Source organism: Musa acuminata, unplaced genomic scaffold, assembly GCF_036884655.1.
Source record: "Musa acuminata AAA Group cultivar baxijiao unplaced genomic scaffold, Cavendish_Baxijiao_AAA HiC_scaffold_1138, whole genome shotgun sequence".
Classification (NCBI taxonomy): domain Eukaryota; kingdom Viridiplantae; phylum Streptophyta; class Magnoliopsida; order Zingiberales; family Musaceae; genus Musa; species Musa acuminata.
This window is the reverse complement of record NW_027021350.1, coordinates 5,019,722-5,044,631: the sequence shown is the minus strand read 5'-3', so window position 1 is coordinate 5,044,631 and position 24,910 is coordinate 5,019,722. Positions and strand designations below refer to the sequence as shown.

The 24,910-nt window shown below is 34.2% G+C and overlaps 3 protein-coding genes across 3 annotated transcripts; all 3 read right to left on the bottom strand.

The window, feature by feature from the left end:
• Positions 1–1,912: 1,912 nt before the first annotated feature.
• LOC135671259 (probable LRR receptor-like serine/threonine-protein kinase At2g28960) lies at positions 1,913–5,641 on the bottom strand. Its single transcript, XM_065179281.1, has 7 exons — positions 5,517–5,641; positions 5,252–5,430; positions 4,057–4,319; positions 3,831–3,957; positions 3,273–3,341; positions 3,001–3,193; positions 1,913–2,565 (listed from the first exon to the last, which is right to left on the bottom strand). The coding sequence occupies exons 1-7, from the start codon at positions 5,630–5,632 to the stop codon at positions 2,232–2,234; spliced, it is 1,281 nt and encodes a 426-aa protein (XP_065035353.1). The 5' UTR covers positions 5,633–5,641; the 3' UTR covers positions 1,913–2,231.
• A 509-nt stretch (positions 5,642–6,150) lies between these two features.
• On the bottom strand, positions 6,151–10,630 carry LOC135671256 (probable LRR receptor-like serine/threonine-protein kinase At1g05700). The gene is made up of 5 exons (XM_065179278.1): positions 10,463–10,630; positions 9,029–9,596; positions 7,688–8,190; positions 6,418–6,553; positions 6,151–6,329 (listed from the first exon to the last, which is right to left on the bottom strand). The coding sequence occupies exons 1-5, from the start codon at positions 10,530–10,532 to the stop codon at positions 6,254–6,256; spliced, it is 1,353 nt and encodes a 450-aa protein (XP_065035350.1). The 5' UTR covers positions 10,533–10,630; the 3' UTR covers positions 6,151–6,253.
• Positions 10,631–13,607: 2,977 nt separating this feature from the next.
• Positions 13,608–21,745, bottom strand: LOC135671257 (probable LRR receptor-like serine/threonine-protein kinase At1g05700). Its single transcript, XM_065179279.1, has 8 exons — positions 21,587–21,745; positions 20,161–20,728; positions 18,777–19,276; positions 17,440–17,575; positions 17,280–17,351; positions 16,799–16,870; positions 16,306–16,651; positions 13,608–13,851 (listed from the first exon to the last, which is right to left on the bottom strand). The coding sequence occupies exons 1-7, from the start codon at positions 21,654–21,656 to the stop codon at positions 16,558–16,560; spliced, it is 1,512 nt and encodes a 503-aa protein (XP_065035351.1). The 5' UTR covers positions 21,657–21,745; the 3' UTR covers positions 13,608–13,851; positions 16,306–16,557.
• Between the last annotated feature and the right edge of the window lie 3,165 nt (positions 21,746–24,910).

Genomic DNA, 24,910 nt, shown 5'->3' with positions numbered 1-24,910 from the left:
GAGATTTACAAGAAGGAAGACTCAATTGACATTTCAGGTGAGAAAATAATAGTAAGCGTCAAGGAGAGGTACTTCTAGCCACAATTAAAAAGGGATGTTGGCAATTTTGTAGAAAATTATCCAACTTCTCAAACAACAAAGGATCAATCACAAAAAAATTGGTTTATATTTGCCATTACCAGTTCAGAAGATATTTGGGAGGATTTATCTATACATTTTGTGTTTAAATTGTCAAGAACTTAGAGGGGAGTTAATTCTGTGTTTGTGGTTATAGATCGATTCTCTAAGATGACTCATTTTATACTATATTAAAAGACTTCAGATACAATACATATCAGACTATTTTCTAAAGAAGTCATGCATGAGTACTAAAATCAATCACTTGTGATAAAGATTCTAAATTTTGGTTTCATTTTTGGCTGACCTTGTGGAAAATATTTGATGTAAGTTTGAAGTTTAGCAATACAACTTACCTACAAATTGATGGTTAGACGAAGATAACTAATATAACTCTCGAAAACTTGATTCGTTAAGATTGTAGTAACAAACCAAGACAATGAGATTTGACACTTGCACAAGTTAAATTTGCTTATAACAATGTAATTCATAGTTCTATCAGAGTGTCACTATTCTCTATTGTTTACAAGAAAATGTCGAAGAATGCTATGGATTTAGTTCACCTACCAAAAACTCTTGGAATGAGTATAGCAGCTAACAACATTATTGAACAAGTACATTCAACCCAAGCTGAAGTGAACAAGTTGAAAGCTACTAATGCTAACTATAAGGAAGCAATTGATAAGCATAGGAGAGAGAAGGTATTCGATTTTCTATAGATATTTATAATAAATTTAAACTAAAGAAATATGATCATATAAGATCCTAAAAAAAATTAATAACAATGTATATGTGATTGATTTACGAAATGATTGGAGGTTCTCGAAAATCTTCAATGTTACATATTTATATGACTATTTTAGAATCAAGAAGATTATTTTTGAATTTTTACTTATAAAATCAGTTTGTGAAAAATCTTTTTTAATAATATTTTGTTAATTTTATTTTTGTACTGTGTCAGAATTATTGGCCATGGATGGGGACTCATCACCAGCATTGTACTGATGTTTACATCCGAAGACTACATGCAGCACCACTGTCACCGCCACAGTCACATAGTAATATGCTGTCAAATCTAACTATTAAGGATCCTTCTCTCTCGTCTTCTCCTACCTTTTGTTCTTCGCGTGCTTTACTTTCTTCTACAACCGTGATTGATTGTGGTATCAGCTGAAGTCTAAAGTTGCAATGGCAACTCATCAGACAGTCACCGATCCTTCAGTTTAGTATTTTTCAGGCCTTGAATTCCTTGCTCCGACTTAATTCTCTCACCTCTTTTCATCATCTACCGACTCCTGAAGTCATTTTCCTAATAGATACGTATCATCACACTCAATCTCTTGATTTGAGAAAGGCCATTGTCCACAGCACAAAGAAGTCAGCAGAAAGGGAAGTCAGGCAACAGACAGATGCGAGGGGAAACAAAAAGTCAAACTCGGTGAATTGACCTGCTCAGTGATCACAGTGTTAAGATATCATAAAGGTATTCATGCATTAAAGGTCTCAAAAATCAAATTGACTATTGATCCTTTAGCAAATCTTTTAAACAATATAATATAATATAATATATAAATCCGATCTATAGGGCCATCAAACACAAATAGTTTTTATAGTTATAGATATAGGATACAATATTTTATTTTATCCTATTCTTCCTTTCCTTTGTATGATGGCTCTGTCTCTTCTCCCTATAGATTTCAGAGGAATCTTATAGATTTCAGAGGAATCTCAAAGCTCACCCAAATCCAATCCATCTTACTTGATTTCTTTAAGAGCCGCCACATGTACGCTAACATGCATCTAAGCCATACAAAAGTATCGGCGTTTGTACACCATTTGCTTTGCTGTTACAAGAGAAAGAAAGGATCACCTGTTACTTGCTTGCAAGTAAGTCCACAGGCAGTACTCATACATGGATGAATGATTTCTCATAGGAGACTTTGGAGCCTACCCAGCTCTCATCAAACATTATGATCCAAACACAATTTGTTCTCACACGATTTTATATTTACAAATTTGACAAACGGAAACTCTAAAGTGAGAGGCGAGCAAGCATAGCTTATGTTGCCATTCCACTATTCCCAGCATCATTGATTTCCATATATGCGTTTGGGTCACTTCCAGTGTTGTTCTCCGGTTGGTTGCAAACTCTCCTTCAATCGCATCACCACTTGGGTCATGGTTGGCCTCTGATCAGCAGAAATATCAACACATCGCATTGCTAAATCAATGACCTTTAGGATAGAGCAGTTGTCGTATTGCCCTCCGAGTTTTGGATCAGCCACCTTAGTGATGTCGGCTTCAGCTAGCCTCGATCGTACCCATTGGACTAAGTGACACCTTTTTGGTTGATCCAACAAGGCTGATTGGCCTGTAACCAGCTCCAGAAGAACAACTCCGAAGCTGTATACATCACTTTTTTCAGTCAGCTGGAAGGTAGCAGAGTACCTGAAAAAAGACATGTATCAATGTAGTACTTGGTAACTACTATGATACTTTTGGAGAAGAAAACTAAGAAGATTGAATATTGTTTTGACTTGAGTCATACATTAATTTAACATGATTCCTATGAATATTTTATAGATGTAAAAGGGCAACAAAAATAACCATCCCAGAAAGGTGCAACAATTGTTCGTGATTCTCCTCTTGGAAAGTTAGCTAAGAAAGAAATCTGCATCACAGTTGGAAAAAAGAACATTTGTTTGTTTTTCTTCTCATTGTGATACTCCATCATTCTCTTTTTCATTTAGTTGCCAAAGTAATTCTTAGATTCTCTATAAAACAAATTAAACCGACTTGTCAGTAGAGGGGCAATGAAGGAAATCCTGAGCAATTCACACTGCAAATATTATTTGGCAAACTTCTGTGAAGTAGAAAGCATACTCGGGATCTATGTATCCTGGAGTGCCAGCCACAACATCAGTAGATACGTGAGTCTGGGCATCGGTCAGGAAAGGCTTTGACAGCCCAAAATCTGCTACCTTTGCCTCAAAGTCATGTGTTAAGAGGATATTGTTAGTCTTCACATCTCTATGGATTATAGGTGGCACACATCCCTTGTGTAGATACTCCAGACCTGTTCAGAAATTGTTCAGTGGAACAGAAAGTGAAAATTTGAAAAGATATATAAAAAGCAATACCAATTGTAAGATCACCTTGTGCGGCTTCCACTGCTATCTGAATTCGTTCTCTCCAACTCAATGTTTGGCTATTTCCAGTTTTATCTGTAAAATGAACTCCATAAATTCAGCATAATGTAAAATTAACTCAAGAATATTATGTTGCACAGTTCTGTAAGGACCGGATGAATTTGACAATGCACTAAAGATTCTGAATATGTCTCAGATACAGTCAAGAACATTTTATCTATAGAAAAAAAGGTGCAGTTAAGAATCTAAAATGTTTATAAAAAATGAAAAATCGTACTGGATAAGTCAGTTACACTAAGCTCCAGAATCTTGACAAATAATGATCAGGGTACTGTTTTTGCTAGAAGAAAAAAAAAAACTAACATGATAATATCTTATCAATTGCATTAATTCAATCCAATGATAATGTATGACAAAGGAAAGAGAGAGAAATTCTAGGTGGAGAATGAGAAATATACTGTCAAAAGATACAACATTTTCGGGTAAAGCAACTTAAACTGGATTCAATCTTCTCCAAGCATGCAGTAGCTCAGATCATAGAATACTATTCAACATCTTTTTTACCTGAAAGATGATCTCTAAGACTTCCACAAGCAGCATATTCATAAACAAGTCCAAGTTGATTGCTGTCTCTACAGTACCCGATCAAAGACACTAAGTTCCTGTGATGGACCCTCGATAAGAGAAGAGCCTGCAACCCAAAGAGGAAGATATATACTTAATTTCATCCATAACCTATTTGTTCAATAAAATGGTAGTCCACCAAAATGCATTCATATAGATTGCATACCTCGGCTTGAAACTCTTTCAGCCCATGTGATCTGGAGCCAGAATTTGCAGACATGGACTCCTCAGATGATGTCCCTTTGACCATCCGATGTGAGTGCAAAAGTTTTACTGCAGCTTCAGTGCCATCATGCAATCGACCATGGTAAACATTCCCAAACCCCCCCTTTCCAAGTACAAGATCAAAATTGTTGGTGATGGCCTTCAATTCATCATATGTAAATCTATGGGTTTCGGGTATAGCAAGCGAGTCTTGAATTGGCGGTGCTATTATTTCATTAAAAGAAACAAAAAGAGTGCTGTTAACAATGCTTCTCATTGTAATGAAGGTGAAGTTTCTAGTACAGAATTCCAAAACATGCATCCGCAAGTCACTTGTAACCTCCAGAGAGAAATTTCATGAGATATGATTCATAATAACTCATATACGGATATACCTACCAATGATCACTTTCCATTGTCTGTATGTTAAATATGTCCAGGATCATGTAATTTAGAAAAGTTGTGTAGATAATTCTAAAACAGACTCTATAATAATAACTGACTTAATTTTAGGCAATCACACTTATATACAAGGTTTGTCAAGCTTTGGTAGAATGGTAGATAATAAATTATTATTTATCAACCCACTAGTTGTTTATAAGTTTGTATTACACATGGCCTAAAAATTGACTCATTTAATCTTGATCTATTTGATAAAGAACTTAGCTTTATCAAAATTTTAATCTCAGGCAGAATTTAAAGACTAGAATTGAAAAAGATCAGCATAATTACACCCCAAATCAGAGTTGGGAAGGTTCATCATAATGAATGGTCTTATGGAATAGAAACTTCCCTTGAAGTAGTGTGTGGTATCAACCATAAGCTTACATATGTTTTAGCTGTTCGCTCCAACTAAACCATAAAAATATTTAGATAAAGATGTTGTTTGGATGCTAACAACTACGGCAGATACAGTAACCAAGCTAGAAATCTTTGCTTTACGAGTCTCACTTTTGTTACCCTAGATAAAAGAGAAATTTTTTTTTTCAGCAATAAAAGAAGTTATTTTTCTCTATGCTATCAGAGAAGACATGTCCTGATATTATACAGGTAAGAGTTCTATCTCACTTCTAACATTGCCTTTCGTTGAAGAAGAAAAGGACATTATACAACATAATTGTATGTTTATAAGCTATTACTTGCTTTAAACCACTTACATAATTTTGTCTTAGATTTTTTTCTCCTCGAGAAGAATAAAAGCAGTGATAGGAGCAGCAGTATAATCAGCGCCAGGATGACAGTGATCAGCACAATGGTGAATGTAGCAAGCTTCCTTCCTTTGCTGCCAATTTGACATGTACTATGACAGAGACATATATCCGGATTGTTGTCCACTCTTTGCAGAACATAAAGTTCATAAGATATTAGTATTAGGTAGAAGGAATTGTGGGAAGATTTGGGATGTTAGACTACAGCACAAACCTCAACTCAAGCAATCCTTTTGATTGTCCATCACACAAAGAAGCTGGAATAGGCCCATTGAGTCGGTTATTTGACAAAATTCTGCAAAAAGTTTGATATTGCTCAACCATTAGCATATAATATGTGGAGAGAGAAGTCCTGAAGCATGCACATGACAAAATTGAAGTTTTCAATATTGAAAACGCATGCACCAGGTGAATTGTGTAAGAGAGAAAAATATGTTCTTACAGCACAGTGAGTGATGTCAATTCTTCTAAAGAGGGCGGTATTGAGCCTGTTAAATCATTGTTTGACAAGTCCCTGAGACAAAATACATGGATTACATTAGTTATTGATATGTTTTCATAAGAAATTTCATTAAAAAAAAAAGTAGCTACATGTTGATCTCTATAACTTTGGTCCTTTGAAACCAGATTTCATGAGTAAAGCCATATTAGAAGCAAAACACAACAATAGTGTTTTGGTTTAGTTCAGTTTGGATGATATAGGATGTGGTTAAAGAAAACCCCAAGCTAATGCTTTGGTTTGTAAACTGGTCCATCTGCATTCCTGATTTTGGCAACTAACATGAAAAAACAAAAGCCTTTTGTTTATGGAGTTAGAAAAAGGAGATTAGAAGTGAATAAAATACACATGTAAAAGGGTAACAAGTCAATTTCATGCAACATCTACAAATTGTTCTCAAGTTCTCTGCATGATGTTGCTAGCCAGCAGCCTCCGACGATAAATTTAGAAACTTACAAATAGTTAAGGGCCTTCAGATTAGCAAAAGTATTTGGTATAGCACCATTCAACCCATGATAAGAGAGGTTTCTGTAAAAGAAAATAAAGTAGAAATCATTACATCAGAATCAGTGCTTTTTATTGATGTCTTTTAAAACAACCAAATCTTGGAGCTTACAATGAGGTGACTCTTGGGGTACCAGAGCTTGAGTAGGTGCAATTTACTCCACTCCAAATGAATTGCTGCGGAGCACAAGGATCACCCTGCCATATCTTCATCTGATATAATTTCTTTATCCCCATCATAGCATCAGCTGTTAATTTTACAGGTTAAGCCAATGTCCACCATACTGAATTCAAACTATTGTGAAAAAAATCCAAGGTTGGCATGTAATCGGATGCATGCCATATAGATGATTATTGTAGCCCCCTCGAAACAAATTTTAATATTCATTTCAAAATAGTAAATGGGCACCATGAAGCATTTTGACACAACTCTGCCCGGAAAAATGTTTCACATGCATGAGCACACCTACAGCCACACCTTATATGATTTGGTTTAAACGATAGAATTTTGATCACTGAAAATCCTGATGTTGTATGATCTTACCATTGATATTAATATCCAAATTGTATTTGACCTTGCTTATGAATAACTATCTTGAAATGATATTTACAGGCACAATAGAACCATTAGATACATCACTTGTTGTTCGGTAATCCAGTCATTTTATATATTGTCAATCTCAGTCATATATATTGTTGTCAATCTAACTTTTGTTTATCATTTCAGACATGCCAAATCACCACGAGAAGTAAAAGCGCAGAAGAATATAAATTATGATTTCTGATAATGCATGGTTCAAGTGCTTGGACTCAAAAAGAATAATTAATATTTTTTCCTGAAAAGTATGCATATCCTCTGAACATAGGATTGATAGTTATGCATAATATCTCAAAAATTTCATTGCAATAATCAAGTCTTTGGGATTACACTCCAAGTTGACCAAATGGATCCCTAAGTTCATTCCCGTAGACTGATTATTTTAACAAAGGTAGCAGAAAATGTGCTTCATTTTACCAATGCTAAAACAAAATAAAGGAAAGAAACAATGTATTCATCTTCGACTTAATATGTAAACTTCAAATCAGCAATCGGCTAAATAAGCAAACAACTTATTGTATATGTTCAGGTAAGACACCAGTGAGATGGATAATGCACGGTTTTATGCCAATAACATACTACACTTTTTTCCTTCAGAAAACGGATAAAAGGGGGGGAAAGCATGAATGGCCACATTGCATGTTAGGCTTCCAAAAGTGTGCAGGTAATTAATAAGAAAAACACAGTTCATCTTGAGGGGGGAAAAAAAAAGAACAAGCAGATGATACAAGTTATTGACCGGACTAGAGCAATGGATGTCCAAAGTAGTGGTGGGATAGCATACCATCGGCTGCATCTGTTGCCAAAACTGAAAGATTAATAGGAATGTAAACCTCAGCAGCATTGAGGATGGGGGGAAGGGTGGAACCGGCCACCCTTGTCAGATTAAAATAACCTTCTAAACCTGGGTACGCCAGCTGATGGATGAAATGGACATGAGTTGCCAGTAGATATGCAGGACTGATGTTGTCACTATCGGGTTCCCCGTCTGCTCTCACCTGAAAAATTCTACTTCCATTCCCACTTAAAAAGTCGAAATCAGCAAAGTGCAAATAGATATAGAATGTTGTTTGAACACTCGAATTGAGGCCATAGTACAAGAAATATTGCAATGTAAAATTATCTGCAGCAACAGTTGCAGTCCCCATGACCACGCCTGGGACCTCATAAGCATCACCACTAGTGGTCTTGATGCCGAAAGTACTGCTTGTAAAATTCCATGTTTCACAACCAATAATATAACTGTTGCAAGGATCCCATGTCCTATCATATTTATCTTCTGGATACCTGTACAGAATGAAATTTGTTAACCAATCTATATTATTAATACAGAGATATGAGATGATAGACTCAACCACTTTTCAAAGGCATAATAAAGAGAGATTATGCTAGTCGTGTTCCTCAAGACTCCTCCTTCGCCACACACGACAATGTTAATCAATGTCCTCATCGAGTTTGCTGTCCTCTCCCAAATTGTGGTAATTATCTCCTGGGATCCCCTATTTCTGCTCACTTATTTGTGTCAGATATATGTGATTATTTCTGAAATGTTGGTCCGCTTATCTTTTTGTTGCATTACTGGAGTCTATAGCAAATTAGTGGAATCAAATTATAACATTATGCTAAGTTCATTTAGCTGTTTGTTCTTCGTGTCTAACTTGTGTAATTAAAGAACCATAATTACGGTATTATTCATTGTAATTTCGCTCCTATAGATAATTAAACTTGGATCTTAATTGGGTTTGATTTAGTCTAATAGTCTTTTCTAGCGATGAACACTTTTACTGGACATCTGTGGTTAAAATTGAGAGTCAGTTTAATCAAAATTGTAATTGAAGAGTATACAGAGTCAATTACTTCTTTATGTTTGTTACAATTTTTTGAGATAACCACAAACAGATTATAACACTTTGTTCCCTTTATAGAAGATCAAGGCTCCATCCCTTTTCAAATTTTCAGTAGTGATTCGGCCTCAAAAGAACTACCCTAAGCAATGAATAAAGGAAAGCTAGGAGAAAACCCTCGGGTTCAAGAAATCCTCTTTCTCCATGCGAGGCATGAACAATGTACAATCCGTATGGGAGAAGAAATTTCAGCAATCATGGAGTGGAAGGTCTGCGTTTACCTGACGGTGTCGTTGGTGAGGGATCCCAAGTTGTAGCGACTGTAGAAGAGTAGTGCAGCGGATTGATTCGCGTCCTGGTACGCCAGGTGGTTGTCGATATGCCTCAACTCCAGCAAAGATATGAACGGCGTTCCCGAACCAATGTTGGCCAGGCATATCGACAGGGAGTCGGACGGGGCGGCAGTAATAATCTCGGCCTCGTAAAGTGTGAACACCTCGGTGATGTTGATGGTTTGCCAGAGGTTGACACCGACATAGAGATCGAATAGCAGCGGTGGGGCGACGGAGTCCCCGAAGGCTTGGTCGTCGTAGTTGCCGTGAACGAAGGAGGCCCTTAAGAGATACCTGTCCCCTTCCTTCAACCCGGGAAAGGTGTAGCAGTTGCGAGTTCCGTCGGGAAAGCTTCGAACGGTGAACCACGTCTGCACCTGTTTACGATTCTGGAAGTACGTTTCAGCGATTCTGACGTTTCTACCCGTGTCGATGTATCCTTCATCGACTTGGTACAGTATTCCAGTTTCGGAGTCGGTATAGCCACGAGTGATACCACAGTCGATGCTCACGAATCCTTCCACACATGATTTGGGTCGGGTGATCAGTACTTATAACGATAATAATAGAAGATAAAAACAATAATTAAAGAAATTTTATTGTAGAAATGAAATAGCTTTAGTTCATATTCTCGTTCCTATTTATACAGATTAGGAGAAAGAATTTCTCTCTACTAATTATATAAGTATAATATGAATGTCGGAATAGTCATTGCTATATCATCATCATACTATATATATATATATTTGTGGTTGCTATATCATCATACTTTGGATGATGTAATGATTAATTCAGTCTCAGGAAAATTTACTATGATATTGAGTATAATAATCTTTGACCTGACTATATAAAGGCCCCTGAGGTGTATGTTGTGAGATTTGAACTCTCTTAGATCATTTGTTCTTTAATGAACTTAGTATTTAGTTGAATCCTCGAATCCCTAAACTAATTTAAGAATCAAAGGATTTTATTGGGTACACCATCAAAATAATTTTATTGCTCGATACCATCTCTCTCAAAGATAGATATGGATTAAGATCATGATTGGTTAGGAATGAGCATTCCAGGTTGAATAATCAAAATCTAAATTAATAATATACATGCATTTACTTCTTAATCTAGTAATATTTTGCTGAGAGAAAAAAGAAAAAGAGGGAGAGAAATTGGTAGAGAAGAGAAAGACGAGCAGCAGACTAAAGAATGGAAGAAAAGAGAAGAGAAATTGGAAATCTGTGGTCATCATCAATTGATGCAATTCAAATGGAGTCACCATGAGAACGCAACCACCAGAGAGAGAGATCCATGGTGACAAGCATGCTCTTGCAATGGGTGCTGCTCGAGAACAAGAACAAGAAAAAGCTATGCACATCGCAAGCAAAGTACCTGGCTGACCATTCACCAGAATCGCTGCTGCCAACCATCCTAAGCAGACTCGGACGATGAAGTTTCTCATCGTTTCCCTGCAGCTCAACTCCTCGATGCCATCCGCAGATTTTTGCTTCTGCAGGCACCATACATATACATGTACATATAGAGAGAGAGAGAGAGAGAGAGAGAGAGAGAGAGACTGACATGCATATATGGATGTCCAATGGCTTTGGTATACTGTAAAGACGACGACTGACATACCGAACGTTTGCGTTTGATATGATTTTTATTTTTAATTTTTTTGCTAAAAGTCTCTTGATATTTGTTTTACTAGGAAGACTTGATATAGAGTCAATGGACGACTTGGACCAGTCTTATCACTAAATTAGAATAATATTAAAGAGGTTGACAAATTATCCTGATAAGGTTCTTCGCTTTGCGTCGAATTAAACCACATGCTCCACCGCTGTCTGACCACTAAATTGGAGCCATATTAAATGGATTTATTTTTTTTTATAAATATCATATATATATATATATATTTTAAGAGAGAGAAAAAAATGTAAAGAATATATATACATATATATAAATAGAGAGAGAGAGAGAAAAGAGTCATTGTTAGTTGGATGTTCAATTTCAATTCAGCTTTAGCATAATGTAGAGAGGGAGTAATAGAATCCAGTTTGACATACTTTGTTTTTAGTTAGAGTTTTTTAATATTTATTTTACTAGGAAAATCTAAATAGAGTAGATGGATGATTTGGATCAGTCTTACTATTAAATTGGAATAGTATTGAAGGGGTTGGGATGTCATCGTCTTACCACTAAATTAGAGTCGTATTGAAGGGGTTTATTTTTTTTTTATAAATATCATATATATTTCTAGATTTTAAGAGAGAGAACAAGATGTGAAGAATATATATATATATAAGAAGAGTCTTTGTCAGTTGGATGTCCAACTATGACTTTGGCATAATATAGAGGCGACTGAGTCAATATTTGCATTTGATATGATTTTAGTTTTTTGTTCGAAGTCTTTTAATAATTATTTTGACTATGAAGATATGATATAGAGTGGATTGACGACGTGGGTTAATCTTACCCTTAAATTGGAGCAGTATTAAAGGGGTTGGAATGTCATTATCTTAGGAGTCGTATTGAAGAGTTTTATTTTTTCTATAGATATTCTATGTATATTTAGATTTTAAGAGAGAGAATAAGATGTGAAAAATACTTTGATTCCTCGTGTGAGAAAGATATAACTTATTTGATATTAATAGGAGAAGATATATAAAGAGAATTATGCTTGGAGGTGTCCTTTCATAAGCTAATCTCGAGACCTATACAAAATTGAAATGGTTATCATTGCTTGATAATATTAGATAATGTGGTCATATATAATAGGATTTTTTCGAAGATGATTTTGATGGGAGGAACTCTTCTAATTATTTATACTAGACCCTATACTCTTGCCTATAAATAGATAGGACCTCATAGAGACTCTACATACAATGCACAAATATGTGGTTACATGACATTATTGAGAGATTACAAATCTTTTCTCATCTCTCTTTAGTCACATGAACCAGTCAATAACATATTACAGATCTCTCATATCTCCTTTATCCCTAAATCTATCGCTTATAGTAATTCCTAAACCTAACTCTAGTTTCCTAGATTGACCAAAAAAAAAAAAAAAAGATATATAGTATATCCAAATGAAGATTCTTTTAAGCTCCCAAGATGTATGAGAGTTTGTAGAAGATATATTTTTTGAACCAAGTCCAATAGAAGGAGAAATGAATGTAAAATAAGAAAATAACTCAAAGATCAAAGGAAGAAGAAAAAAAACTTCCTTCACGATCTACTAAGGGCTTGATGATATAATGTTCGAGATCATTGCTTCAATAAATACTTCAAAAGAGACTTGAGAAATGCTTCAAAAACATTTAGTGGTGTTGATAATGTATAAAATCTTTGCCTACAAGTTTTATGAGTTGAGCTAGAAAAATTACAACAAGGTACTTCTGATTCTATTTCTGATTACTACTTAAAAGTCATTTCTATTATTCATCAAATTAGATGAAATGGAGATTTCTCTCTCTCTCCACACACACAACGTTTGTGTTTGTTTGACATACTTTGTTTTATGTTAAAGTGTCTTAATATTTGTTTTACTAGGAAGACATAATATAAAGTAGACTGGATGACTCGGATCTGTCTTACCACTAAATTAGAGTCATATTGAAGGGATTTGTTTATTTTATAAATATCATATATATCTCTCAATTTTGAGAGAGAGAAAGATATATATATATATATATATATATATATATATCTTTGTTTTCTCCTCATTTAACATGACTTTGTTTTCTCCTCAGAGTCTCTTAATATCTCTTAATATTTGTTTTGACTAGGAAGACCTGATATATAGTGGATGAATGACTTGGGTTAATCTTACCATTAAATTAGAACAGTATTAAAGGGGTTGAAATGTTATTATCTTAGGAGTCATATGAAGAGGTTTATAGGATTATTTCTTCTATAGATATTCTATGTATCTTTAGATTTAAAGAGAGAATAAGATATGAAAAATACTTTGATTCTTATTGAGAAAAAGATATAAATTATTCGATATTAACATGAGAAGATATACAAAGAGAATTATGCTTGAGCGGAGATGATCCAAATCTTTAATTGATCTCACATAATAAACAAATTAATTTTCTCCGGATAGATGAAAGTTATCAAATCATTTTAAATAGAAAAAATGATGATGGCAGGTTTATTAGAAAAAACCTGAACTGCCAAATAATAATTCAAAAACATTGTTATCTATAATCTTTTGAAATACAAACTTTTAGCCCATGCCTTTAAATTTCTTGATAATTCAAGGAGGAGGAATTAATTATCAAGAGGGAAAGCAAAAAAAAATTGCCTTCGCCATGTAATGAACTTAGAAAGTGATCAGATACCAACAAAAACACCTATTAAAGGGCAAATATTGCATAGGTTCTCTTTTGAGTTCCATCGCCTCCAATTACATGGACCCATGATAATCATACATCACATCACTCAAACATTTAAAAATTCAAGCAAACTTAACAAACATTAACCACACTTATAAATCCACAAGCATAAGAATTTATACAATCAAAACTTCAACCATTTATCATAAGTTTAGATCATTGTAAAACCAACTTAACATTCTAAAATCTCAAACATAAGGTCTTTTAAAGCTTTTACATGATATATCAATCCGAATTTGCTGACACATTTCATTACATGCAAAATATACTTATACAATAACCATAATATAACAACCTACAAAGACCTGCCAACAATCTGAATAGCTTTCCATTGCCTCAGCCCAATTCTAATATTTTAACGAGCGACAAGCTATCCTGAAAAATTCATATAACAACGAAGTGAGCTACAAAGCTTAGCAAGTGACTAACGTAACCATGGTGAGAGAGGATAGTTTCAAACAAACATGGTATCGAAATGTAAGGCAGGGATACAAGAATTCTTAGATATCATCTCATTAAATACAGAATCACAAATATCATTTCATTCAAAACATATTTTGCTCATAACAAATGAAGTAAAGAGCATTTGCAGTATATCAATGACGTAAAATGCATTTCGAAGCCTATCAATGGTGCATGGAATATTTCGGAGCATATAAATGTTGTATGAAATATTTCGGAGCATATCAATGCCATATGAAACATTTTGAAGCATATCGAAAGAACAAATGAGAAACATAAGCTTAAATGTCATATTTGACATTGTATTCATTTCATTCTTATCCAAAGTACACATAGAAACTCATATACAATACTTTGGATATCATATCAAAAACACAGAGAGTGAAGTGGGATCACAACATAATATGGTTCATCCATTTCTAAACGATCATCAAACATGAGTCTGCCCCATTTGAGAGCTGATAAGAGCATCGTAAGCTCTAAACATAACTCTATTTCTCATTTATAGTAAAGGTTCACATTATCCCACAAACACCGGAGTACGATGCTAACACAAACTTTCGCATAATGCATTCAGATATGGAAAGAATTAGAGATAAAAACATATAAAAGTTCAAGACAATTATATAAGGCTCAATTGAAGAAAGAAAGAATTTTAGATAAATTCAATTTCAAAGAGAAAAAACAAGAATAGGCAAAATTGACAAAAGTTATGTTCTAACAGATTTTGTGACAAACATTGTATAAATAATTCAAATAATTAATTATACTCTAATTTATTCAAGAAAGCATCATTGGAAAGATATATCAATCTATTTTAAGATAAAATAAGTTTTATACAAATTGGAGGTTCCAACAGGGAGTTAAAAATAATTTGGTAACCAAAGGTCAGAGAACAAAATCTTTGTTTTGCATAATCCATAGGATCGATTCCAATAGATGTTTAGATATGTATTTGTGCTCTAAATCTTTCAAGTAAGGTACTGAAAGATAAATCTATGAATCTAGTTTCGAAAGAATTATGTTTCATACAAATTAGATTTTTCAACAAACTGTTACAAGCAATATAATAACGAAAGGTCAGAGAATAATATCTCTGTTTTACAAAATTCACAAGGTCGATTCAAATAGTACTCTACGAGTCTAATTTCCAACAAAGTATGTTTTGCACTAATAAGAGTTTCCAACAAGGAGTTATAAGCAGTTTAGTATCGAAAGGTAAAAAATTACGATATTTATTTAATAGAATTCATATGGTCAATTGAAATAGATGTTTGGGCAGTCATTTGAACTCCGAATATATCAATCAAGGTATAAAAAGAAAAATATATGAGTCTATTTTTAGATAAAGTAAGTTTTACCCAAATCAGAATTCAGTACAAAGAGTTATAGCAAAAACAAGACAGATATGTCATAAATCTTGAAATTTTCATATTTAAAACTTTACATCTAAACGAGAGGGATATCAGATGCAAAGCTAGAACTCTTCAAATTTCTTATATTCAAGGCAAAAGCAAAGATTAAATTTGCAATAGAAACGGGTTAGAATACTTGACTTTGAAGAAATAGATCCCAAATAAAAGGATTTGAGCAAAAACCCTAAGCCCAAAATCCTTGGCTGTTTTCCACAGCTTGCTGTCTTCTCCGGATTTTAAGGAAGAAGGCAGAGATGTAGAGACAATGGAAGATATTTTGTCTTTTTATTCTTTTTACAATTCAATCCTTATATTATTTATATTTACAAAAATATCTTTAGATTTTATAAATGGGTGCTTTATGAACATTTCAAAACTGATCCTTACGTTACAAACAAATCCTTATAACTATATTAAAAATGAGGGATATTACGATATATACAGAGAAGTGTTTCCAATATAATTAAAAATATTTATTTTTACTTAAATTAGTTTGCAGTTTAAAAGATCAGCATAATTACAACCCAAATCAGAGTTGGGAAGGTTCATCATAACGAATGGTCTTAGGGAATACAAAACTTCCCTTGAAGTAGAGTGTGGTATCTACCATAAGCTTACATCTGGATAGATGTTTGCTCCAACTAAACCAAAAAATATTTAGATAAAAAAGTTGTTTGAACGCTAACAACTACGGCAGATACAGAAACCAAGTTAGAAATCTCTGCTTGACGAGAGTCTCACTTTTGTTACACTATATAAAAGAGAAAAGAAATCTTTTCAGCAATAAAAGAAGTTATTTTTCTCTATGATATCAGAGCAGACATGTCCTGATATTATACAGCTAAGAAGAGTTCTATCTCACTTCTAACATTGCCTTTTTGCTGAAGAAGAAAAGGACATTATAAAACAAAATTGTATGTTTATAAGCTGTTACTTGCTTAAATCCACTTACATAATTTTGTTGTAGATTTTCTTCTCCTCAAGAAGAAAAAAAGCAATGATAGGAGCAGCAGTATAATCAGCGCTGGGACGACAGCGATCAGCACAATGGTGACTGTAGCAAGCTTCCTTCCTTTGCTGCCAATTTGACATGTACTATGACAGAGACATATATCCGGATTGTTGTCCACTCTTTGCAGAACATAAAGTTCATAAGATATTAGTATTAGGTAGAAGGAATTGTGGGAAGATTTGGGATGTTAGACTACAGCACAAACCTCAACTCAAGCAATCCTTTTGATTGTCCATCACATAAAGAAGCTGGAATAGGCCCATTGAGTCGGTTATTTGACAAAATTCTGCAAAAAGTTTGATCTTTCTCAACCACTAGCATATAATATGTGGAGAGAGAAGTCCTGAAGCATGCGCACGACAAAATTGAAGTTTTCGATATTGAAAACGCATGCACCAGGTGAATTGTGTAAGACAGAAAAATCTTTTCTTACAGCACAGTGAGTGATGTCAATTCTTCGAAAGAGGGCGGTATTGGGCCTGTTAAATCATTGTTTGACAAGTCCCTGAGACAAAATACATGGAATACAATAGTCATCGATATGTTTTCATGAGAAATTTCATTAAAAAAAACAGTAGCTACATGTTGATCTAGTTCAGTTTGGTCCTTGGAAACCAGATTGCATTAGCAAAGCCATATTAGTTCAGTTTGGATGTTATAGGATGTGGTTAAAGAAAACCCCAAGCTAATGCTTTGGTTTGTAAACTGGTCCATCTGCATTCCTGATTTTGGCAACTAACATGAAAAAACAAAAGCCTTTTGTTTATGAAGTTAGAAAAAGGAGATTAGAAGTGAATAAAAGACACATGTAAAAGGGTAACAAGTCAATTTCATGCAACATCTACAAATTGTTCTTAAGTTCTCTGCATGATGTTGCTAGCCAGCAGCCTCTGACGATAAATTTAGAAACTTACAAATAGTTAAGGGCCTTCAGATTAGCCAAAGCATTTGGTATAGCACCATTCAACCCATGATAAGAGAGGGTTCTGCAAAAGAAAATAAAGTAGAAATCATTACATCAGAATCAGTGCTTTTTATTGATGTCTTTTAAATCAACCAAATCTTGGAGCTTACAATGAGGTGACTCTTGGGGTACCAGAGCTTGAGTAGGTGCAATTTACTCCACTCCAAATAAATTGCTGCGGAGCACAAGGATCACCCTGCCATATCTTCATCTGATATAATTTCTTTATCCCCATCATAGCATCAACTGTTAATTTTACAGGTTAAGCCAATATCTGATATGCTATGCAGAGAGAAATTCTTATTTACTTCAGGAAAGAGATAGCTTCGGTACAGATCAACCATGGTCCACCATACTGAATTCAAGCTATTGTGAAAAAAATCCAAGGTTGACATGTAATCGGATGCATGCCATATAGATGATTATTGTAGCCCCCTCGAAACAAATTATAATATTCATTTCAAAATAGTAAATGGGCTCCATGAAGCATTTTGGCACAACTCTGCCCGGAAAAACGTTTTACATGCATGAGCACACCTACAACCACACCTTATATGATTTGGTTTAGATGTTTGTATGATCTTACCATTGATATTAATATCCAAATTGTGCTTGACATAGCTTACGAATAACTATCTTGAAATGATATTTACAGGCACATCAGAACCATTAGATACGTCACTTGTTGTACGGTAACCCAGCCATTTTATATATTGTCTGTCTCAGTCATTTATATTGTTATCAATCTAACTTTTGTTTATCATCTCATACACGTCAAATCACCACGAGAAGTAAAAGCGCAGAAGAATATAAATTATGATTTCTGATAATGCATGGTTCAAGTGCTTGGACTCAAAAAGAATAATTAAATTTTTTCCCGAAAAGTATGCATATCCTCTGAACAAAAGATTGACAGTTATGCATAATATCTCAAACATTTCATTGCAATAATCAAGTCTTTGGAATTATTGAACACTCCAAGTTGACCAAATGGATCCCTAAGTTCGTTCCCGTAGACTGATTATTTTAACAAAGGTAGCAGAAAATGTGCTTCATTTTACCAATGCTAAAACAAAATAAAGGAAAGAAACAATGTATTCATCTTCAACTTAATATGTAAACTTCAAATCAGCAATCGGCTAAATAAGCAAACAACTTATTGTATATGTTCAGGTAAGACACCAGTGAAATGGATGATGAACTGTTTGATGCCAATAACATACTACACCCTTCAGAAAACAGATAAACGGAGGGGGGGGGGGGGGGAGGCGAAGCATGAATGGTCGCATTGCATGTTAGTCTTCCAAAAGTGTTCAGGTAATTCAGGTAATTAATAAGAAAAACACAGTTCATCTTGAGGGGGAAAAAAAAAAAGAACAAGCAGATGATACAAGTTATTGACCGGACTAGAGCAATGGATGTCCAAATTAGTGGTGGGATAGCATACCATCGGCTGCATCTGTTGCCAAAACTGAAAGATTAATAGGAATGTAAACCTCAGCAGCATTGAGGATGGGGGGAAGGGTGGAACCGGCCACCCTTGTCAGATTAAAATAACCATTTAAGCCTGGGTATGCCAGCCGATGGACGAAATGGAAATGAGTTGCCAGTAGATATGCAGGACTGATGTTATCACTATCGGGTTCCCCGTCTGCTCTCACCTGAAAAATTCTACTTCCATTCCCACTTAAATAGTCGAAATCAGCAAAGTGCAAATAGATATAGAATGTTGTTTGAACACTCGAATTGAGGCCATAGCCCAAGAAATATTGCAATGTAAAATTATCTGCAGCAACAGTTGCAGTCCGCATGACCACGCCTGGGACCTCATAAGCATCACCACGAGTGGTCTTGATTCCCAAAGTACTGCTCGTAAAATACCATGTTTCACAACCAATATAACTGTTGCAAGGATCCCATGTCCTATCATATTTATCTTCTGGATACCTGTACAGCATGAAATTTGTTAACCAATCTATATTATTAATACAGATATGATTTTGATAGACTCAACCACTTTTCAAAGGAATAATAAAGAGAGATTATGCTAGTCGTGTTCCTTAAGACTCCTCCTTCGCCACACACGACAATGTTAATCATTGTCCTCATCGAGTTTGCTGTCCTCTCCCAAATTGTGGTAATTATCTCCTGGGATCTCCTATTTCTGCTCACTTATTTGTGTCAGATATATGTGATTATTTCTGAAGTGTTGGTCCGCTTATCTTTTTGTTGCATTACTGGAGTCTATAGCAAATTAGTGTAATCAAATCATAACATTATGCTAAGTTCATTTAGCTTGTGCTTCGTGTCTAACTTGTGTAATTATAGAACCATAATTACGGTATTGTTCATTGTAATTTCACTTCTACAGATAATTAAACTTGGATCTTAATTGGGTTTGATTTAGTCTAATAGTCTTTTCTAGCGATGAACACTTTTACTGGACATCTGTGGTTAAAATTGAGAGTCAGTTTAATCAAAATTGTAATTGAAGAGTATACAGAGTCAATTACTTCTACAGTGCAAATGAGTCTTTATTTTTTGAGATAACCACAAACAGATTATAACACTTTGTTCCCTTTATAGAAGATCAAGGCTCCATCCCTTTCCAAATTTTCAGTAGTGATTCGGCCTCAAAAGAACTACCCTAAGCAATGAATCGCGTAACCCCCACATTACGCAGTTCTCTGTTTGATTTGGTAAATAAAGGAAAGCTAGGAGAAAACCCTAGGGTTCAAGAAATCCCCTTTCTCCATGCGAGGCTTGAACAATGTACGATCCGTATGGGAGAAGAAATTTCAGCAAGCATCGAATGGAAGGTCTGCGTTTACCTGACGGTGTCGTTGGTGAGGGATCCCAAGTTGAAGCGACTGTAGAAGAGTAGTGCAGCGGATTGATTCGCGTCCTGGTACGCCAGGTGGTTGTCGATATGCCTCAACTCCAGCGAAGATATGAACGGCGCTCCCAAACCAATGTTGGCCAGGCATATCGACAGGGAGTCGGATGGGGCGGCAGTAATAATCTCGGCCCCGTAAAGTGTGTACACCTCGGTGATGTTGATGGTTTGCCAGACGTTGACACCGACATAGAGATCGAATAGCAGTGGTGGGGCGATGGAGTCGCCAGAGGCTTGGCCGTCGTAGTTGCCGTGAACGAAGGAGGCCCTTACGAGATACCTGTCCCCTTCCTTCAACCCGGGAAAGGTGTAGCAGTTGCGAGTTCCCTCGGGAAAGCTTCGAACGGTGAACCACGTCTGCAGCTTTGTAGGATCCTCGATGTACCTTTTAGCGATTCTGACGTTTCTACCCGTGTCGATGTATCCTTCATCGACTCGGTACAGTATTCCAGTTTCGGAGTCGGTATAGCTACGAGTGGCGCCACAGTCGATGCTCACGAATCCTGCACAGATGATTTGGGCGATCCGTTCGTATGACATATGTTAGGTTAACTGACAAAGATTAAGATTGGAATAGTCATTGTCGATTTTATTTCGTCAATAAATAAATAAATATAATATTTGTTTATTTTTAATTATACTTTTAATTTTTTTTCAGAATAAAAAAGTTAAGAAGAAATTTTATATATATATATATATATATATATATATATAAAAGATAATTATATACACATGCAGTATCATCATGTAATGATCAATTCAGTAGGAAAAATTATTATTATTTTTATTGATTATAATAATCTTAGATCTCACTATATAAAGATTCCTCAAGTATATTTTTTGAGATCTAAATTCTCTTAGATCATTAGTTCTCTAATAGACTTGGCATTTAGTTGAATCCTCCAACTCTTAAACGAATTTAAGAATTATAAGGTTTTATCAGGCACACCGCCAATGTAATTTTATACCGGAGTCGATATGGATTAAGATTATGGTTGGTTAGGAATGATTATTCCATGTAGAACAATCAAAATCTAAATTAATAATATATAATCTAGTAATATATTGTTGAGAGAAAAAAAGAAGGAGAAAATTGGGAGAGAAGACAAAAAGAGGAGTAGCAGGCTTGGAGACACAGTACAAGAAGAAAGAAAGAAAGAAGGGAAGAAAAGAGAAGGAATATACAGAATAAAAGAATCAAATATATTTAGAAATCTGTGGTCATCATCAATTGATGCAATTCAAATGGAGTCACCACGAGAACGCAACCACCAGAGAGAGAGATCCATGGTGACAAGCATGCTTTGCAGTGGGTGCTGTTCGAGAACAAGAAAAAGCTATGCGCATCGCAAGCGAAGTACCTGGCTGACCATTCACCAGAATCGCTGCTGCCAACCAACCTAAGCAGACTCCGACGATGAAGTTTCTCATCGTCTCCCTGCAACTCAACTCATCGATGCCATCCGCAGATTTTTGCTTCAGCAGGCCCTATACATATATATGTCCATAGAGAGAGAGAGAGAGAGAGAGAGAGAGAGAGACTGACATGCATATATGGATGTCTGGCTTTGGTATACTGTAAAGACGACGACTGACATACCGAACGTTTGCGTTTGATATGATTTTTATTTTTAATTTTTTTGCTAAAAATCTCTTGATATTTGTTTTACTAGGAAGAGTTGATATAGAGTCAATGGATGACTTGGACCAGTCTTATCACTAAATTGGAACAATTTAAAGAGGTTGACATGTTATCGTCTTACCACTAAATTAGCATATTAAATGGATTTATTTTTTTTTTATAAATATCATATATATATATATATATATATATTTTAAGAGAGAAAAAAATATGAAGAATATATATACATATATATATAAATGGAGAGAGAGGAGTCATTGTTAGTTGGCTGTTCAATTTCAATTCATGGTTTTAGCATAATGTAGAGAGGACTTGGAGTGATAGAATCAACGTTTGAGTTTGACATACTTTGTTTTTTTGTTAGAGTTTTTTAAAATTTGTTTTACTAGAAAAACCTAATATAGAGTAGACGGATAACTTGGATCAGTCTTACTATTAAATTGGAGCAGTATTGAAGGGGTTGGGATGTCATCATCTTACCACTAAATTAGAGTCGTATTGAAGGGGTTTATTTTTATTTTTATAAATATCATATATATTTCTAGATTTTAAGAGAAAGAACAAGATGTGATGAATATATATATATATATATATATATATATATATATATATATATATATATATATATATATATATATATATATATATATATATATATATATATATATATATATATATAAGAGGAGTCTTTGTTAGTTGGATGTCCAACTCATGACTTTGGCATAATATAGAGGCGATTGAGTCAATATTTACATTTGACATGTTTTTATTTTTTTGTTCAAAGTCTTTTAACAATTGTTTTGACTATGAAGATATGATATAGAGTGGATTGACGACTTGGGTTAATCTTACCCTTAAATTGGAGCAGTATTAAAGGGGTTGGAATGCGATTATCTTAGGAGTCGTATTGAAGAGCTTTATTTTTTTTTATAGATATTCTATGTATATTTAGATTTTAAGAGAGAGAATAAGATGTGAAAAATACTTTCATTCCTCCTAAGAGAAAGATATAACTTATTTGATGTTAATAGGAGAAGATATACAAAGAGAATTATGCTTGGAGGTGTCCTTTAATAAGCTAATCTCGAGACCTATACAAAATTAAAATGATTATCATTGCTCGATAATATTAGATAATGTGGTCCTATCTAATTATGTAAGATATATCATGGATATGATTATATTCTGATTATGATTATCGATCAATAGAAATGATATCCAATTATGATAGGATTTCTTCGGAGATGATCTTGATGGGAGGGACTCTCCTAATTACTTATCATAGACTCTCTACTCTCGCCTATAAATAGATAGGACCTCATAGGGGCTATACACATAATGCACAGATATGTGGATACATGATATTATTGAGAGATTACAAATCTTCTCTCATCTCCCTTAAGTTGCGTAAACTAGTCAATGAAATATTACATATCTTCTCTCATATCCTCTTTATCCCTAAATCTATCGCTTATAATGATTTCTAAATCTAACTATATTTCCCTAGATTAATAAAAAAAAAAGATATATAGTATATTTCTTAGACTCTTAAAATGTATGGGAATTTGTAGAAGATATAGTTATTAAACCAAATCCAACAGAAAGAGTAATGAATGCAAAACAAGAAAATAACTCAAAGATAGAAGAAAGAAAGAGAACAATAAACTTCTTTCACAACTAAGGACTTGATGATACAATGTTCGAAATCATTGCTCCAATAAATACTTCAAAAGTATTTAGTGATGTCAATAACATAAAAAATCTTCATCTACAAGTTTTACTAGTTGAGCTTAAAAAATTACAGCAAGGTACTTCTGAATCTATTTCTGATTACTACTTAAAAGTCATTACTATTATTCATCAAATGAGATGAAATGATGAACAAATAAGTGATAAAAGAGTAATAGAAAAAATACTAAGATTTCTCTCTTTCTTTCTCTCTCTCTCTCTCTCTCTCTCTCTCTCTCTATATATATATATATATATATATATATATATATAGAGAGAGAGAGAGAGAGAGAGAGAGAGAGTTGTTTGTCTGATGTCCATGGCTTTGGCATAATGTAGCGATGATTTGGAGTGATAGAGTCCGCATCTGACATACTTTATTTTCTACTAGAGTTTCTTAATATTTGTTTTACTAGGAAGACTTAATATAGACTAGACGGATGACTTGGATCAATCTTACTATTAAATTGGAGCAGCATTGTAGGGGTTGGGATGTCACCATCTTACCACTAAATCCACTAAATTAGAGCCATATTGAAGGAGTTTGTTTCTTTTATAAATATCATATAGACCTCTCGATTTTAAGAGAGAGAGAGAGCAAGATGTGAAGAATATATATATATATATATATATATATATATATATATATATATATATATATATATAGAGAGAGAGAGAGAGAGAGAGAGAGAGAGAGAGAGAGAGAGAGAGTTATTAGTTGGATGTCTAATTCATGGCCATGACTTGAGTGATAGAGTCAATGTTGCATCTAACGTAACTTTATTTTCTACTGGGAAGACCTGATAGATGGATGACTTGGGTTAACCTTATCGTTAAATTAGAATAATATTAAAGGGATTGGAATGTCATTATCTTAGAAGCCGTATTGAAGAGGTTTATTTCTTCTATAGATATTCTACGTATCTTTAGATTTTAAGAGAGAGAATAAGATGTGAAAAATACTTTGATTCCTCTTAAGAAAAATATATAAATTATTTAATATTAACAGGAGAAGATGTATGCTTGAGTGGAGATGATCCAAATCTTTAATTGATCTCACATAATAAAAAAATTAATTTTCTCTGGATAGATGAAAGTTATCAAATCATTTTAAATAGAAAAAATGATGATGGTAGGTTTATTAGAAAAAACCTGAACTACCAAAAAATAATTCTAAAACATTATTATCTATAATCTTTTGGAATACCAGTAATAGAAACTTTTAGCTCACGCCTTTAGATTTCTTGATAATTCGAAGAGAAATTAATTATCAAGAGGGAAAGCAAAAAAAATTATCGTCGCCATGCAATGAACT

Excerpts from the sequence above, each read along its gene's own strand:
- LOC135671259 (XM_065179281.1), bottom strand. The coding sequence starts at position 5,632 with ATGCTAATGGTTGAGCAATATCAAACTTTTTGCAGAATTTTGTCAAAT. Across the intron at positions 3,958-4,056 it reads TGAAAGAGTTTCAAGCCGAG|GCTCTTCTCTTATCGAGGGT; the intron begins GTATGCAATCTA and ends TTTGGGTTGCAG. Across the intron at positions 3,194-3,272 it reads AGCAGTGGAAGCCGCACAAG|GTCTGGAGTATCTACACAAG; the intron begins GTGATCTTACAA and ends ATTTCTGAACAG.
- LOC135671256 (XM_065179278.1), bottom strand. The coding sequence starts at position 10,532 with ATGAGAAACTTCATCGTCCGAGTCTGCTTAGGATGGTTGGCAGCAGCG. Across the intron at positions 8,191-9,028 it reads CTCACCAACGACACCGTCAG|GTATCCAGAAGATAAATATG; the intron begins GTAAACGCAGAC and ends CATTCTGTACAG. Across the intron at positions 6,554-7,687 it reads GGCAACAGATGCAGCCGATG|CTGATGCTATGATGGGGATA; the intron begins GTATGCTATCCC and ends TAAAATTAACAG.
- LOC135671257 (XM_065179279.1), bottom strand. The coding sequence starts at position 21,656 with ATGAGAAACTTCATCGTCGGAGTCTGCTTAGGTTGGTTGGCAGCAGCG. Across the intron at positions 19,277-20,160 it reads CTCACCAACGACACCGTCAG|GTATCCAGAAGATAAATATG; the intron begins GTAAACGCAGAC and ends CATGCTGTACAG. Across the intron at positions 16,871-17,279 it reads CTGAAGGCCCTTAACTATTT|GGACTTGTCAAACAATGATT; the intron begins GTAAGTTTCTAA and ends ATTTTGTCTCAG.